Raw genomic sequence first — 18634 nt, forward strand, 5'->3', positions numbered from 1 at the left:
GCATTCCGAATGGCCCATCCAGAAAGAGAGGTGGAAATTCTCCCCTCTCCCACATATTCATTACGTCTAGTAAGGCAGTTTCTATTTTCTGAAGAAGATTCTACGTTTGCTGGTAATGCATGAAGTATGAAAGAAAATGGCCACCTCTGCACCGCTGTTTGGTTGCTGGGTCATGGTAATATTTACTGGTCGTGGTCTTTTGAGACCATAATTATAAGACAACACTGAGAAATTCAGATGGTCTTCCATAAAAAGGCAAAACCATACCCTGAGAATTCCTTTTCTGATTAGTTGGACAACTAAATAAACTGGCTAGGAGATTATTATTTATATGAGCTCATTTGTGTGTGTGTGTGTGTGTGTGTGTGTGTGACTCAGAGGTCAGGAGGGGCAGGAAAATTCAGTGACATATTTTTTTTTAATGTTTAGCACTAGCATTGTGTATTAACTAGTTATCCTGCTTGTACCTACTAGTCAGGATAACCTTTGAAAATAAGGCATGCGTATCTCATTGCCATTGCCACCGTCTTATCGAGCTCCTTGCAGGCAGAAATGGTGGCCTAACCAGGATGGTGACTTTAGTACTAGCCCAGTGCCTCACATAGCACACCGTTATCCCCCAGGAAATTTTAATGAAAGAGAATATATGCTAAGATATTGGGAACTTGCATTTGGTCAAGACATCAAAAATCCTCTCAGCATTATCAACATTTATCACTCCTTAGAAAATTAATCTCATGGGCAACGCTGAGTGATGTTTCTTCATCAGAAAGTCAAGCAGAAGAGAATACAAATTTCAACCTCAGCTGGCAAGACTGCCTTCTTTCTAGACTAGAGCCAAGAAGCTCAGGTTTTCTTCTTTCTAAGAATATTTTATTTGCTGGCACAAGCAAGTTGCATTAATATCTGTAGCAAGAATTACACTAATAAAAATAATGAGGTGAAAATGAAAAAAATATACTTTTCTGAAACAGTAACAGCAAAAATAAAATAAAGATGGTGAGAGACAGTGAGGAAAAGGGCTAAAAGAAAATAAACGTATGGATCTTGGTGGTAGTCAAATTTTGTCCTGTGGAGACAAGCATTGGAAGCTGTATAATCGCTGAATAATGCTTCTAAGCCCACAAATTGTAGTGGAAAAAATCTAGATAAATAGCGTGGAACTCTTCGTTACAAAGAGTTTAGGAGAGAATTGAGAACCCGGTGCCCAGAGCGTCTGTACTGCGCTCCTGCCCAGAGAGCTGCCCACAGGACCAACAGGGGAAGAGAGTTTAATCCCAGCTGTACCACCAGCTCTTTGGAGGTGAGAAGTGGATCTGAATTTTCATGTAATTTCCCAGATCTCTGTGGTTCTTTACTGAGGACTGCCTTCTCTCTTTCTATGGGTGTGTTTTAGTACCCATCATGCCCTTTGAGGTCTTTGGATGAAAATTTGCTGGAAAAACGTAAAATGCTACTACTACTGCCCAGTTTTGCATCTGCCTGAGTGCCTTGCTTGCAGGCTTCATTGGATGAATAAAATAATGTCAAACAGAAAACGTTTCTAGTGGGCTGTTTGTCAAATACACCAGCCAGGCCAGTTAAGAATTAAGAATATTGAAATGGCCCCTGGGGAGTGCAAGTATATGTTCTTTCCAGCATTCCCTGGATTTCGGCTCTCATTTCTGTAAGCCAGCCCAGCAGCATTTCACACATTAGATTGTATTAGAGATTGAGAGTGTATGAGTGAAAAATACTATTATTCCTTGGCATCTGGCCCCTTAGAAATTGCTTTTACCATTAGCACTGCCTCCAAATCTGACTTTGAAACAGCTACTTGCTTGATATACATGTTACCAGAAAATGTTTGTGAAGTGTGGGGACTGAACAGGGAAAGAAAAACAAGTTTACCCGTTTCGTTGAAGTTTCTGGCCAAGAAATTGCTTGAGAAACCGCACAGCACTTCTTGAATAAAAATGGCTTCTGATTTATGAAAAAAATCAACCTAGGAGCAATTCAGACTTGGGAAGAAAACAAAGAAAACTTGTCTGGGTTCTGAATTTAGTTGTAATTCCATTCTACTTTGTAAAACATCACACTGGGATTTCTTAATGAGTTGTTTTAGATTTAGGACTGACCATAGTGTTTGATAGGGTGGGCGGGGGGACCTTGAAAATGTGTATTCTTGTGAGTATTAGGGTTTCCTGAGCAGAGTAACAAGCCATGTTCTTTGGGCCATGATGAACCCTGGCTTATGTTATCAGCCAGCATCCAGTCCCTGGGGTTCCCTTTGTAATATTAGCTTTCGCAGTAATTAAAGTTACTGCCAACAAAACCACTTGAGTCTGAGGTCATCTCGTGAATGAAAGGAAAAATAATTTCTGTGTCTCATGCTCCTCTAGAAATCCCTTGAGGAAATTTATGAAACCCTAAGAAGTCTGTTGCTTCTCCACCAGCCCGCCGACCCCAATGTCTCCTCGGCTGCTCTCTGTGGAGCCAGGACAGGCAGCTGTTATCATTAGGATGGGAGAAAATAGTTCTCTATCCAAGACCTTTTGTGTGCTAAGTATGAACTCAGGGCTTTATAGTCATTCTCTCAAATCTTCACAATTCTGATAAGAATCATTATCCCCATTTAAAGGTAAAGAAACTGAGGCAGAAGAATCACGCTGCAAACCCAGATTTACTGGACCCAACAGTCTGCAGTCTTCCCTTCACCCCATGCTACTGTGGCAGCGTGTTGTTGTCTGACATTTCCCCATCGTTCCTAAGGCCATCATAGCTATTGACTGTTGTCAACATTTGACGGCTCTTGTCAAACATGGCTTATACTCATATTTATAGCTCCGACGCAAGGGAGTAATTGATTTCACAGGATTATATGGAAATTCCTCCAACCCAACTATAATGACAGCACCAGAATATTCATTACCTCCCCCTTGATTAAGCTCAAATTATAACCAACTGTTTATGCAAAGGGAAAATGACAATTGACAAAGAATCAGATAGCTTGCCACAAGAGAAGATAATGTTTATATTTTCATCTTTCACATTAAAAATCTAAACTAGCATCCAATTCCTGTTCTGATGAAATAAATTAAGCACAATTTGGCTTCCCACCCCAAAAAAACTACTGAACATGTTTAATGGGGAATTCTCATAAATTATTATTATTTTGTAATGCACTGCATTCTTAGTTTTGCATGGTGAAAGTCTTTGGGACTTTGTTTGGAACAAATTGCTATAACTTTTTTCTTTATGTTTTTAGAAGTAGTTGTCATCTTTCTATCACTACCTGCCTTTATTTTTATTATTGGGAGTATTATTAACATTTAAAAATAAATGGAAAAAAAAGCACTTCTCATGGTAAAATATAACATAGATACAGAGAAATCACACAAAACAAATGTGCAGCTAAAATGAGTTCTTGTAGGACAAACACTCTTAATCACCATCCAGGTCAAGAAATGGAACATTGCCAGCCACTCCAGAACCCATGCACATATCCCACCAATCACAAAGCTCTCTTTCCTCCCCAGTGTAACATCTCTCCAGAATTTCGTGGTATTCACTACCTTATTTTCCTGGTTCAAAGTATTATCCCACAAGTGTGTATCCCTTAGCACTACAGTTTGGGTTCCCAACTTTTCAGTTTTTTGATATCCTCTTTTCTCCCCTATAATTAGTTCTATTAGTAAATATAAGTTTACTACTTAGCACCAGCACTGTGTCAATGTATCTATTCATTTTGGTTGTCTGAAACCTGTTCTCCTGTAAATTCCTCCGCAAGGACTCAAGGGAACAATATGCTCTGAATTTTTGCATGTTGATAGCAGTTTAAGACTTTTGTACTTGAAAATCAGCTGGCTAAATATAAAATTCTTGGATCACAGCATCTTTAATATGTCACATAGTTCCATTGGTAATCTAATTGTTTTCTCCTTAAAGTAATTTGGTACTTTTACCTGGATGCCAAAGATTTTTGTCTTTAAAGACCAGGAATTTTACAGGCTGTCTTGGTGTTGGTTATTCTGGGGCAACTTTTCAGGGAGTATGTTGTTTGGTCTTTCACTGTACACTTTCAAATTTTTTTTTTATTTCAAAAAAATGTTTTAATTGGCACTTTTAGTATTTGTTCTGTTCTTTAATCTGGGTTTCTTCTTTTGATAACTTCTATTATACATACATTAAATCTTCTTTGCCTATCCTCTTAATTTGTGACTTTCTCTCAAATCTTTCTTATTTCCTGATTTTTTTGATATTTAAATTTTTCCCTTTTATCTTCCAGTTATCTAAAAGCATTATCTGTAACACTTATGAAATCTTGCATTCTCTAGTTTCATCTTCATTTTTAATGACTTTTCTTTCCTGAATATATCACCCAATTTTTGAGTATCTTATTCTGATGTAAGTTATTCGTTCATATATTGTATCATTTAATTAAAGTCTTTGGGTTCATTAGAAGTAGCTCAAAATAGGAAAGAGAAGTTGGAAGTTGAAAAGATAGAATATTCTTCATCTTTCGGGGCCACATCCTTCTGGAATGTAATGTCTGTGGGTGTGTTCTTTTGCTATTCATTTTCTTTTTTTCTGAAAATAACTTTATGAGACTAAACCTTAATCATTTTATGTTGCAGATTTTTATGTGAAATTTTTTTTCTTAACTATTAAAAGGAGATATGATTCAGAAACCTTTTGTAACTTATGGTTTTATGCTGCGTTTCAAAACTATGGCTGGTGACATTCTAGGACCTCCTGCTTCCTCTCCTTCACTTTCAACCAGACCTTCTTTTTCCCTTGTCCCTATCATGCTCAATTTGGAGTCTTTTTCTCAGAAGGAAGCTTTATTATGGAAGGGAGTTTGTCTGGTAAGTTTTGAGAGTCCACAGGGCTCAAACTATTCCAATCCCTTACTATAGACCTCTTGTACTCAGCCATACAGGAATGTGAAAATCCCCTCCCGGGTTTAACTGCCTTTCTCAACTGCCCCACCGCACTTCCCAGTGAGCATCTGTTAGTGATCTGGGAACTTTCCAGCTCCAGCAGGCACGTACTTGCTCCCCTCTGCTTCCTCCTGCACAGTTGCTGATACCACGTGTTATGGCTTTGGAAGGTCTATCTCTATAGTCACTCATTTTGGGGGTTCACGGACATATCTTGTCACCTAATTTTGATTAGATGTAGTCCCTGAGTTTTTAGGTTTGCACTCTAGATGTCGTTCAGGGAGCATTCAGGGAGATTAAAAACAGTGTCACCACCATCATCCCAGAATCCTCCTGGTTTGCTTCATACCCTTATGTCTCATGGAGGTTCCATATTAGTGTAGTGGACCGAGTAAGAACAATGCTAGATATCAGTGCGATTACTTTGGTCTTTCTAGTTTGTGTTTGGGGATATTAATTCTTACCAAAAAATGGTATGAAATTTTTCATTTTCGGGAATGAATGCAATGTAAATGAGTATCTACAATTCTAGTAGACTTGAGAGGATAATGGCTTTTTAAAACACAATTCTAGCAATTTTGCCGGGCATTGTCAGCACATAACTGTAGCACTTCCCCTGGAAATAAGATGACAATGATTGACAGCTAAAGTATTCATGATTTAAATATACCTAAAATGTATAGCTTAGGCCAGGACTCAAGTTAACAGAAAAATCAGGAAACAAACATAGTTTACTATTATAGGTCCGTGTCTTCATTCAACAAATGTTTTTGGCAGTGGGTTAAATGCTATGAGATAAAGAATATGTATTAACTCAGTTCCCTAATGTGATGAGATATTTTTGCAAGGCTTTAGAGGACAGTAAGTGAAGCAGGAATTTGAAGGGAAGCCAGAATTTGAAGGGAAGCCAAGACTAGCCATAGAGCAAGCTCGCCTGCTCCAGCCCAGATTGGGCTTCTCTCACGGCTTCTGATAGGCCATGTTCTGTCCCTCCACTGGGCCTTCTCATGTGCTATTCTTCCGCCTGCAGTGACCTTTACCCTTCTAGGTAAATCCTTCTCGATCTTCAGGTCTCCTTTTAAGCTTCACTTCTTTTCTCTAACATCCCGTACTTTCGCTTTGGAAGATAAGTCACACCGCTTTGCCTTCCCCATAGACTGTAAGTTCCACGAGGTGCAAGTACATGTCTATTCTGTTCACTCTGCATCCTCAGCTCCTGGCCCATTGTGTGTGTCTAACAAGTGATAATGGAAAAATAAGTATCGGGAGCTCTGGTGAGTGATGGCCTCTGGGAAGTCATATGTGGAGGTTGTCACAACTATAGTTAGAAATAGTATTCAATATAATATTCTTTTGGAGGTTAACTATAAAATTTTTTGTGTAGTTTAGCTAGCACATCATATATTGGATCCAGTAAGGCTAGTAATGATATTCAAAAGCAGGCATTCTCCCGTAATCTGATGAGGAGAGTTTGCAGCAGATCAGACAGTGTAGCTGCTGGAGATAACAAATCCAGGCTGCAGTTGTGGAATGTCTTTACGTAAAGTAGAACTTCAAAATAGAAAGAGATTACAGATCAATCCAGCATGATTTTCCAAGTGTGAGCCACTAACTGAAAGAGCATAAAATCTATCACCAAGAGTATAAAGAACAAATCTGGCAAAAACAATATTTAAACATTCCATAAACACTGATGGATTCAGATTTGTCACAAGACGCTATTGATATCATGAAATATCATGAATATCTGTGACTGGCCATCTAGATTTGGGCGAATCTAGTGAATTAGCATCCAAACCGAACCCATAAAATATTCTCTACGAGTGAGGATTTGAATCTACAGGAGCTTTTGATAAAATCCATAAGTAAAAATATGTGTATAAGAGAAATTGCCAGTTAAATGTTGAGAAGGACATGAATAGCTCAGTAGAAATACTTAGGTTTGTTTAAAATAGCATCTTTGGCAAAAGCAGGATTATTTGTACAGTTTCAATTACCTGCCCTAGCACGATACCAAGCAAGTCTATCCCATTGCATTAGGATGCTGTGCTGAGCCAGCCTCTCCAGTTCGAGAAGAATCTGGTTCTGCACCTCTGCTCAGTCGTGACAGTTCTCGATACTCTGCTTGACTTGCTGCCTTACTTAGAACAACATTAGAATATGTCTCTAATGAGAAGTGTGTGTAAATACTTCCTCATCTCACTAAGGCTCCACAAGTGGGCTTTCAAAACATAGTTTCTGCAGAGGCCAACAGATCTCATTTGCATTTATTTCTGCTGTATTTTATTTGAGATTTGGACTTGAGAAGGATAGCTGAAAGCTTAGAGTCATAGAGAATCAGCAGCAGCCTTCTTGGCGTGATTCCTTTCTATAGGGAGATAGAATGGTAAACCAAATGACATTTCTAGGATTTTTCCAGACTTATGCTATAACTATTAGGAGAATGTTTTATGATTAAAATTGGCCAGCTCGTTCCCTGGATTATCATGATGTGTAAGCATAGACTTTTAGGCTGCATATCCCATACCGTGCCTAAGACACTTTAGGGCTAAAAAATGTTTATCATCCCCTGCCAGCTAGCTCAGAGGGTCAGAGAGCTGCTCTGATGAAGCCAAGTCACAGGCCACATCCCTGTAGAAGCCAGTTAATGTCAAACAAAGAAAAGATCTGTTCCCCAGCTACAGCTTGCACCTTGAATCTTAGCCAGCTCTTGGCTGCAGCAAAACCCAGTTAGTTTACCCTGGATCAGAGGACGAACCAGGAAAAAGAATGTCCAGGGATCAATGAAAAACCATCATCATTCCTGAAAAGAAAATCTAAATGCAGTCTTTTCCTACTGACAGTGTCAACAGCACCATCTTCTTAGTCAGAAGATATTATATATTCGACAACTTGATGAAATTACTTTTTGTCTCTTTAAATCCCTTCCTACGTGTTGATTATTCTTGGAATGCTCATGTTGACAGTTGTCTGAATCTGTATTATATATGGCCCATGGAGTGACATGAACCTCATAGAGAACATGTATTTCTTGGCTACAGTCACTGCAGTATAATAGATGGCCTGACTCATACTTGAAATGAGTTGCAGCAGCTTTATGTGCTTCCCTTCTCCTTTCACGGGCTCTCTTTCCAGTTCATGGCCACATATGGATGGCTCTTTAACTTTTAGTGAAATGCATACCAGGCTTTCCATCCTAAATTTAAATGTGCAAAAAACAAAGTGAAATAGCTAGTTTCATCCTCCATCCCAGAGAATGGGGAAGAAAGCCTACCTTTTCACCTCAATTCCCCTGCCTAAAGTACATCTCCCAGAAATTTATATTTTATTCAGGTTTCTATGAGAAATCCCAGCTTTCTAGAGCACTTCCTACGGCATCATCTCTGCCTGGGTGTTCTCCTGGCCCCAAGCCCTCACCGGTTCCCTCGCTTTCTTTCCCTTACAGCACTTCTCTCTGCCTGAGATTGGACTCACTAACTACGTGTTTGTCTTGTTCGTTCTCTGCTGTATCTCTAATGCTAAAACAATGCCTGGAATAGAATCAGCGGTCAATATATAATTATTGAAAAATGATCTGATGAACTTGAACATAAATTAAAACACAGACATTGTAACAGCAATCAAATGACATGCATATCTAGTGACATTTTTTCACTCTAGCTTTGGTTTATTAGGAAACACAGCTTCCTTCCAATTACCCATTGTCTCAGAGAGAAAAGCCTTACAAAATCTGAGTGACAGATTTTTTCTTGCCACAGCATTGCAAGGAATCCCTAGTACTTTTTTAATTAACTTTTTCTAACTTTTAAGCTAAGCTTTTTTTTTTTTTGGTAATGGAAGTAAGATTGACATAACATAAAAGTCACCATTTTCAAGTGTACAGTTCTGTGACCTTTAGTACATTGACAATGTTGTGAAACCATTACCTATATTGAGTTTTAATAATTTTCATCAATAATGTTATTTCTCTAAAAACTAATCATTCATCTTGGAGTGGTAGAAAACTAATCCTTTGCTTTGCAAAATAGTAAATAAAGGATCAAGCATTTATCTCAGCATCTCTCTGTAAGCTATTATATGGGGTAACCAAATAGTAGATGACAGAAAGCGGATCTTTTTAAAAGTATTCCAATGGATAAGTAAAAAACAAATTATTAATGTGGCATTTCACTATGCAGAACCCCCAGTGAATTAGTGGATCTAGCCATTGAGCGTGAACGTGTAGAAACATCACAAAAAGAAAGACATCTAGACATTCTGTGTCTTGTAATAAAAGAACATAATGTCATCTATAGTTTTGCCAAAGAGAGAAAATAGAGTTTGTCCAAACCTCTGAATTCAGCTGCCAATTTTCCAGAAACACAGAAGACAAGAAAACATGTAGAACTACACACTAGTATGCAATCGGCGAAGTCCAGGCTGTGAAGAAGTCCACAGTCCAATTCCCTAAGTTCTTCAAAAAATAAATTCTAAGAAGACGAACAGTCTAGAGGTGATACTTGTAGGTTAAGAGACTTAGAAGATATAAGTTGTTTTTAATGGGCAAGATTAAATGCAGTGTCTAAGGCTGCATATTCAGTGGTAAAAAGATAGAGAAATGCAAAAACATGGTAAATATAGAAGCCATGGTCATGGTCACCTTGGAGAAGAAAGAAGGGAATTGTGACTGAGATGGGGCATATGTATGAGCTTAAAGTTTTATTTCTTCCTCTGAATAATAATTACAAGAGTGTAATTAAAAAATTCACGAAGTTCCCCCTAAGATCAGGAAGACAGGAATGCTGGTTTTCACTGCTGCTATTCAACGTTGTACTGGAAGTTCCAGCCAGAGCAATTAGGCAAGAAATAGAAATAAAGGCGTCCAAATAAGAAAGGAAAAAATAAATCTCTCTCTATTCACAGAGGGCATGATTCTATGTATAGAAAACCCATAGAATGCACCAAAAAAGCTACTAGAGCTAATAAATGAAGTCAGCAAAGTTGCAGGATACAAAATCAATACACAAAAGTCAGGTGTATTTATACATACTAGCAATGAACAATCTGAAAAGGAAATTAAGAAAACAATTCCGTTTATAACAGCATCCAGAAGAATAAAATACCGAGGAATAAATTTAACCAAGGAGGTGAAGACTTGTAAAATGAAAACTACAAAACACTGCTGAAAGAAATTAAAGAAGACCTAATAAATAGAAGGACATCCTGTGTTCACGGATTGGCAGACTTAATATTAAGACGTCACTCCTACCCAAAGTGGTCTACAGATTCGATGCCAAATCCCAGCGGCCTTTTTGTAGAAATGGAAAAGCCAATCCTCAAATTCACGTGAAATTGCAAAGGGCTCTAAAGAGCCAAAACGATACTGAAAAAGAAGAACAAAGTTAGAGGACTCACACGTGCTGAGGTTTTAGTTTGGAGTGATGGAAATGTTTTGAAACTAAATAGATAGAGGTAGTGGTTACCAACATTGTGAATGTACTGAATAGCGCTGAATTATTCACTTTAAAATGGTTCATCTTATGTGAATTTCACCTTAATAAATCACTTTTTTTTTAAAGAATTTATTTTTCCTTTTTCTCCCAAAGCTCCCTGCTACATAGTTGTGTGTTTTTAGTCGTGGGCCCATCTGGTTGTGGCACGTGGGATGCCACCTCAGCATGGCTTGATGAGCGGTGCCATGTCCGCACCCAGGATTTGAACTGGCAAAACCCTGGGCCGCCAAAATAAAGAGCATGAACTTAACCACTCGGCCACGGGGCCAGCCCCAATAAATCACTTTTTTAAAATACAATAAAATAATAAAAAACATAAACTACAATCCCATATACACCTCTTTATAAACTCTGTAGGATAAACTAATGTGTAAATGTACTCTTTTTCGGAGAGAAGAGAAATGAGCATAGCTGATTCTGAAAATGGTTACTTTGGACAAAGAAAGGTCAAACTCTCTTCCTGGCTCATAGTCATTATGGTAACTATTTCATAAAATGAAAAATTTCCATTTCCCCCTTGTATCAAGTTTATTCTAACACGTTTCCTCTGGCTTAGTGACAGCCCGTTTAAACATATGTTTCTTGTATTTTACAGACATACTTGGCAAGTGCAAGACAAAATTGACGCAAACAATGTGGCCTACACAACGGGGAAGCTAAGCTTTCACACTGATTATCCAGCCCTCCATCATCCACCTGGGGTAAGGTGAGCCTCAGCATATTTTCCACAAGGCAGGCCAAGGACCAATATCCTCCTGTATTTTGAGTCTAGAAGATTATATGTTTCATTAGCGAATTTTATGTAGATCTTCCTTCTCCGAACACAGAAACGTCTGCACCTCAATCCTGAATAGCTTCACATTCTCAAGGAAGAGATTTTCATGGTTTCTTTCTAAACATTTCTTTGTTTCTTTCTAGAAATAACTGTTGGCACTTTTTACTTTGCCAAAACAAATTTTTACCATAGCAGGGCATCTTGAGGTCTTTTTGCACATTTACCATTTCCGTGAAAGTTAAAAGAGAAAATGAAACCAGGGAACACAATGTAGGGTTTTTCCCACAAAATCACATGACTCTGACTCCTATCAGCTAGCTCCGTCTGCATAAAAACCCACTCCCCAACTTAATGGCTTAAAAAGTACACACATAGCCGTGTTGTTAGCACGTGTTTTTACCATTTGTGCTGTGTTCAGCTGGGCTGAGTTGGCTAGGGACTGGTTGACCTAGGTGGACTTCAGCTAAGATGGCTTGTTTCTGCTCCACTTGACCTGTCATCCTCCAGCAGGCTAGCCCAGGCTTGTGCACCTAGCAGCTGGCAGAATTTCCAGAGAACAAGCCAAAACATACAAGGCCTCTTGAGACCTAGGTTAGTAATCAGAACGATGCCCCTTCTGCCATGTTTTATTGGTCAAAGCAAGTCATGAGTTTAGCCCAGATTCAGAAGGTAAGGAAGTAAACACCACCTTTTATGGGAAAAGCAGCCAAGGTGTGCTACAAAGGGTGGGAATGCAAGGAGCAGATAACCTTGGCTGTTTTTGGAAACCACCTACTTTCCCATCCATCAGATTCCTCATCAAAGAGGGAAATGCTCATCATGGAGCCACAAATCCTCCAGGAGAATTCTCGGGAGAACCCCCTTCCACCATATTATTACAAAATTGTCATTTTACTAAACCAGCCATATTTTTACAAAAGAATCATTTGCTGAACCAAGAAATAAATGGTCAGGAAATTATCTTTGAAAAGATATTTTGTTCCTATTTTTAGAGCTAAATGGGACTAAATCAAAAGCCACATAGAAATCTATACCTTCAGAGGTAAACGGAAGTGTAAATTTTGAGCAGTTCTCTAGTTAATGCAGGTGAAATAGTCCCAAATCAAAATTAGTCTGTTTTTTCCATCATGTGGACGTCTTCTCGGCGCCCTCCTGGTTACCCACTGTCCTCGCCAGTGGTAACTGAGCTGGTCTAGCACTTGACTCCGCATGTTTTAAATTATGTTGCTGATTGTAAAATACCACATGATTTCTTTGGACTAAATGATGACAGTGAAGTGACCCCTATAGTCACCTTTTTGGGTGGGGATTGGGAGGAAGAGACATACAATGTGATTTGTTCCAAACGTGGTCCAGAAATTTTCTAAAACCCTGGGGATTAAAAGCCAAATTAATCAGCTCAGTTCATCTGCCAAAGATGGGTTGGAGAAGTTAGAAGGAATAAAGCTTAAAAAATTAGACTAGGAACTAAAAATTCTGTTTGAATTTTTAAATTATCTGCTGTTTGTTGTGAGTTTAGGTCTTGGCTCTGAGTTAAAATTGAAAGCCTATGGAAAAGTGATTAAATGACATCATAAATATTCCTGAAGTATAGTACAAAGCTTGACATTTTCACAGCATTTTATATTCTTTCAAAGCACTTTTATTTATATTACTTATTTGATCTCTCTTAACATTCCTTTAAGGTAGACAGGAGTGATCATGTCTTTTTATGTTGGATGAGGAAATGACACACAGCAAGGTTAAATACTTTAACAGGGTGACATTCGATTAATAGGGAACTTGAAACCAGGCCTCCATCTAGTTTTTTACCTCACCATACTGGTCTTCAGTTGGGCTTTCTAATTACTGTAATTTATATAAGGTGATGATTATTTATCGACATTGTCATACGTTAAAAACTCTTTAAATACCCGTACTGAATCTTATATTTCTCTATATTTCAAGACTTAACCCAGTGCCTGGCATGTAATAGAGACTTAACAGATAGCTATAAAGAGGCAAAGACCAACACTACATGAGAAGATGCTCTACGTCACTAATCATCAGGGAGGTGCACGTCAAAGCCACCATGAGCCATCACCTCACACCTGTTAGAATGGCTATTACCCAAAAGACTAGAAATAACAAGTGTTCATGAGGATGTGGAGAAAAGGGAACCCTAACACACTGTTGTGGGAGTGTAAATTGGTGCAGTCACTGTGGAAAACAGTATGAAGTTTCCTTAAAAAATTAAAAATAGAATCACCTTATGATCCAGCAGTTCCACTTCTGGGTATTTATTCAAAGAGAACAAAAACACTAACTCAGAAAGATATACGCACCTCCACATTCATTGCAGCATTATTTACAATAGCCAAGATATGGAAACAACCTAAGTGTCCGTTGATGGATGAACAGATAAAAAAAGTGGTATATATACGCAGTGGAATATTATTCAGCCATAAAGAAGAATGAAATTTTTCCATTTGCAACAACATGGATGGACCTTGAGGGCATTGTACTAAATGAAATGAGTCAGACAGAGAAAGCCAAATGCCTTAAGATCTCTCTTATATGTGGAATTTAGAAAATAAGTAAATAAATAAACCGAGTTCATAGATACAGTGAACAGACTGGTAGTTGCCAGAAGCAGGGAGTAAAAGTGTAGGAGAAATGGGTGAACTGTTTTGTGTTGTTTCTGCTTTTAATAAATTTAATAAACTTAAATAAATTGAATTTAAAAAAGAAAATAAGCGTCATGACTTAATGAGGACAACCACTGAAACACTTCCAAATTCGGTTCCTGTACCCATTGTTAACCTATGCGTGCAGTTATGCATATGTGTCAATTTATGGACACTGATTAAATTACTACTGTGACAATTCATTTAAAACCTAAATACTATCCCATGTATAAATAATATAACTGAAAATGCTCTTTAGAATAGTAAGTCTGTAAAGAGTCAAAAAAAAAAAGAGGTAAAGAAATTCCACAAAGTCGTACGGATCTCCATCCACAAATGAAACATGCAAGGCTAAATGACCTGGTAGGAGATTTTTAGATAAAAGATGATTCCTGAAACGTCTAGATTCTACTAGAAGAATGATTAAAATGTAGGCACCTGTTTGTGCTATTGTTCAAGTTTCCATTCTGAATTATGTAGGGACTTTTGAACCAAAGTTTGAGCTTTTTTGTAACAAAGAGCATAAAGCAGTGTTCTTTTCAGCACAGATGAAATGATCTGGAGAATGAGTTAGCTGTTGGGGGTTCAGGCTGATCAATATGGATCACGTGGGACAGGGGTAAGGGGACACATCTTTAATGAAACCCAGATGTTGCTTCACTCACTGTCTTTGTCTGAGCCAGAAGTCACGTGCTGCCATAAAGTAACATTTAGAAAGAAAATATTTTCTGCTCTGAATGACTTATGTGAAATAAAATTGGGTTTTATACACATCAGACGTGTATTTGCCTTTTGAATTAGTGGTGAAAGTGTTGTCTGGCTCCATCATCTTTTTTGCTTTCATAAGATTACATTAAAACATAAATATAAAAAAGGAGATTGTTACTTGGCCTTGGCCATATGTAAAAGACATCAGTTATCTCTTTTAAAGATTTGTATTTGAAATATTCTGTGACTTCATTGTGGTAAAGTCTAAAAGGGTTCAGAGACCACTCTGATTCCCCCACAGACGAAGTTATGCTACTGTTTTGCCTCTCGGAGTTTGGTAAATCCGAGGTTGACATCTTCGTTTCATCTTCTTTTTAATCATGCTGCTTCACCCTTCATTGCCCTGGCGGGGAGATGATTTTCTACAATGACTTGGTCAGCTTATGCACATATTTTTTTGAACTTGAAAAAAACTGGCACCAATTTAAAGACTGAATAATTAATTTAGACTAGTTCTCTGCTAACATCAGAAAACAAGGCATCCTCGCCCTGAAATGGAAGCTTAGGTTTACAAAGCGCGTACACACACCACGCCATAGTGACAGTGAGAGCCCTGTAAGCCGGCTTCCCCCAAGAGGAAAGGAGCGCGCTCTATGAGGATTTTGAGGCAAATAGACCAAGGTTTGAATATCAGTCTTACCATGTTTTAGATGAGTTCTTACCAGCCAGCCAGTTTTTTCACCTCTGGGTCTCAGTTTCTTCATCTATAAAATGGAGATGAAAGTATCCAATCTAAGGACTGTGGTGAGGAATTAATACACGTGCATGGCACAGTCCTAATCTGAGAGCAAGTAGGCATAAGATTCAAAATGTTGAGAAAACTTGTCCGGTTTGGGAGGGAAGGAGGCAGGATTTGTGTTCTAGACCTGCGCTATCAACATAGTAGTCACCAGCCACAAATGATTATTTAACTTTTAATTTAAATTAATTAAGATAAAGTACAATTTAAAATTCAGCTCCTCAGTCACACTGACCACATTTGAAATGCACAATGGCCATGTGGGACTGGTGGCTACTGTGCTGGGCAGCATAGAACATTTCCCTCATCGCAGAAAGTTCTGATGGACATCACTGTTCCCGACCATCTACAGAGCTGACCAAGCTAAATGGATCGTCTCCCCACTCACTGATATCCTAGACTGGCTATTCGATCATAGTTGCCTCTTCCTTTCTGTAAGAACTGTCATACATTGGTTTTTATTTTTATTTCACTCAGTAGGAATGAAGTCTTCACAGTTGAATAGTGCTAGTTCTAAGCAGAAAACCAGGGTCTAAAGTCAGCTCTTCAAAATCACCCACCCGTGCTGACTTACCGGAAGGAGTCACATAATCCAGGAGAACAGATAAACTCCATTCAAAAGAATGCTTTTTAAATTTTACCATGTTTTGCTTTTCAAAATGAAGTACTGTTAAACATTTTTCCCTAAATCTTAGTAAAAATAACTAATACTTATTATCCTTTTGGTTTCTCATTCCCAGTGTCTCTTGGTTTATTCCCCGTCAGAGGCCTGTCCAACCTCATTCCCTTCTTATCCGCACACATGACCTGTCCTTTTAGACTCCCAGGTAGTCACTGTCACTAGTTCTCCCCTTTAAAAGAAGTTATCCTCTGTAACACCACTGGATTAATGTTCTTCAACTCTGTCTCGACTACACGGCTTCCATATTCAAAAGCCTTTAGCGATTGCCCTCTGTGCACAAAGTCTAATATCCTTCAGCTGACATTCAAGGCTCTCCCTGATGAAGTCCCAAATTACCTTTCCAGCTGGATCTACTATTCCCAATTGTGAACTTCTACTGCAGCCAGACTTTGCTACACCCAGTGAAGTGTGCATTTTGCACACTTTCTCACTGCCACTTGATTTGCTCTCTCCATTCTGTGCCACATATCCAAAATCTTATCCATCTTCCTTTGCCCGGATTAAGTCCCGCCTCCTCCGTCAAGCCAGCATGAAGTGCCCGTTCCCTCCAGCTCTGTGATCTGTGCCTTTGGTTCATCAGGCATTCTGGTGCCTGTGCCCTGTCTTCAGCTGTGACAGTGTATGAACGATAAAGTATTGATTATAACCACCTTTTCTCCCCAATCCTTTTCTCTGCTGACACAAAAAAGACAGATAAAAAAGCTTTCTTGACTTTAGTGCTTTTATCTTTCTGAATCTTTCTTGAACACAGTGTCAAAAAATGTAAGTGCATACCATTTTAAAACATATTCCTCTATTTCTTTTTATAGGTTCAGCTTCTGCACTGCATAAAACAGACAGCCACGGGGGGGGAATCAGAAATCGTAGATGGATTCAACGTGTGCCGGAAGCTCAAGGAACAGAATCCCCGTGCGTTCCAGATTTTGTCCTCCACCTTTGTAGACTTTACTGACATTGGAGTGGATTACTGCGATTTCTCTGTACAGTCCAAACACAAAATTATAGAGTAAGTACCATTTATAAATTTCTCATAGCAATAAAACAGTTGATGCAAAATTTCATTAACTTAAACAGCAGAAAGCTTTAATTGACTCCAGAGGTTTACTTTTTATTAACTGTCTAATCCAGTTTTAGAGTGAAAGAGAAAAAAGAACATTTTCGCCATAAAAAATTATTTAGCAAACTTCCATGAAATCTCTGTTCTTAATGTAAGAGAAGTAACTAAGACTTCATTTACACTTCATTTTTAAAATATAAGCTCTACATAGTTATAATCAGTGTGATTGTGCCAGTCACAATCCTTTCAGCCAGAAGTGAAAGAATCTAACTCAAATTGGGTTGATCCAAGAGTTAAATAATGTCATCTGAAACTGATCTCCTTTTTCTTCACCTCTTAGCTTTGCCATCCTCTGTTTTGGCTTCATTTTCAAAGATAATCAGTAGAAGCTCCAAGTTTTTATTGTCCGTAGAGCTGATAATCACAGCACACAAAAAACATATGTTTCTCAATAGCTACAACTCACTGCCCAGGATGTGTCCAAGTCTATCCTTGGAGCATCAGCATGGCAAGGAAGTCAGAGAATTCTGATTGGCCATTGCTGGGTCACGTGTTCATCTCTGGAGCAAGGTCAGCCTCATCTGAACCAATGGGCTGAGGATGAAACAGGGACGTCTCCCCAAAATGATGCCAACAAAAATCATATCCTCCCTTCGTAGAACATTTTGTGTTGTATCATTTGTCATTTAACATTATTTTATCATAATTTTTCCAATTACATACAAAAGCCACAAAGGATGTGGTTTAGTTAATCAGTCCTCAGTTAAAGATTTTTTGAGCGCTTTCAATTTTAGGTTGAAATTGTATTCTTCTTTTAGGAGAAATAGCCAAATGATATGAAAGCAAACTCATTTAGTAAATAAGCAAATCCCCAGCATACTAATTCAGCTTTCTTATATCCACATATGGCCTTCATTCATTCATTCCACAAATATGTATTGAGGCTAGCCACTCTCCTTGGTGGTTGGGTGACATCAGTGGACAAAACAAAGACCCCTACCCTCATGTAATTTCCAGTCTAACTGGGGAGGGAAGAATTTGAAATTTTAAAACAAATGACTCAATTACAGTGACTGCTGAAACATTTTTTAAGTGCAAAGAGAAAAGGAAAAGTAGGTCAGGATACAGGAACTCTGTGGAGCCGAAGCGTTAGAGAGACAAGACTTGCATCACTAAATAGTGTGGGGAGGAAGAGCCTTACTGAGTAGGTGATGTTTGAGCAAAAACCTAAAGGACTGAAGGAGTTTTCCCAGAAGAGAAGCAGTTTCCAGAAACAGCTGGAGCAAGGGTCCTAAGAAGGCCCTGAGAACATATCTGGTATGCTCAAGGGGCAGCAAGGAGGCCAGCGTGGAGCAGGGTGTTAAGAGAGGAAGTGAAATTGGGGGAGTTCATGAGTAAGAACGTTGGCCTTCCCTCTCAGTGAAATAGGCAGCTGCTGCAAGATTTTTACCAAAGGAGAGACATTTATTTTTATATAGATTTATGTGCATTTTAAATGGGTCACTCTGGCTGCTGTGCTGAATAGAGCAGAGA

At 38.5% G+C, this 18634-nt stretch overlaps 1 protein-coding gene across 4 annotated transcripts in view; it reads left to right on the forward strand.

Moving 5' to 3' along the window:
* BBOX1 (gamma-butyrobetaine hydroxylase 1) overlaps positions 1–18634 on the forward strand; it is a 60284-nt gene that overhangs the window by 35525 nt on the left and 6125 nt on the right. For all 4 annotated transcript variants that reach the window (XM_014831460.3, XM_070491374.1, XM_014831458.3 and 1 more), the window contains 2 exons: positions 11010–11115; positions 16854–17050. In XM_014831460.3, coding sequence (XP_014686946.2) covers positions 11010–11115; positions 16854–17050 — 303 coding nt within the window. The remainder of the gene's footprint in view (positions 1–11009; positions 11116–16853; positions 17051–18634) is intronic.

This window comes from Equus asinus, chromosome 20 (assembly GCF_041296235.1).
Source record: "Equus asinus isolate D_3611 breed Donkey chromosome 20, EquAss-T2T_v2, whole genome shotgun sequence".
NCBI classification, from domain to species: Eukaryota; Metazoa; Chordata; class Mammalia; order Perissodactyla; family Equidae; genus Equus; species Equus asinus.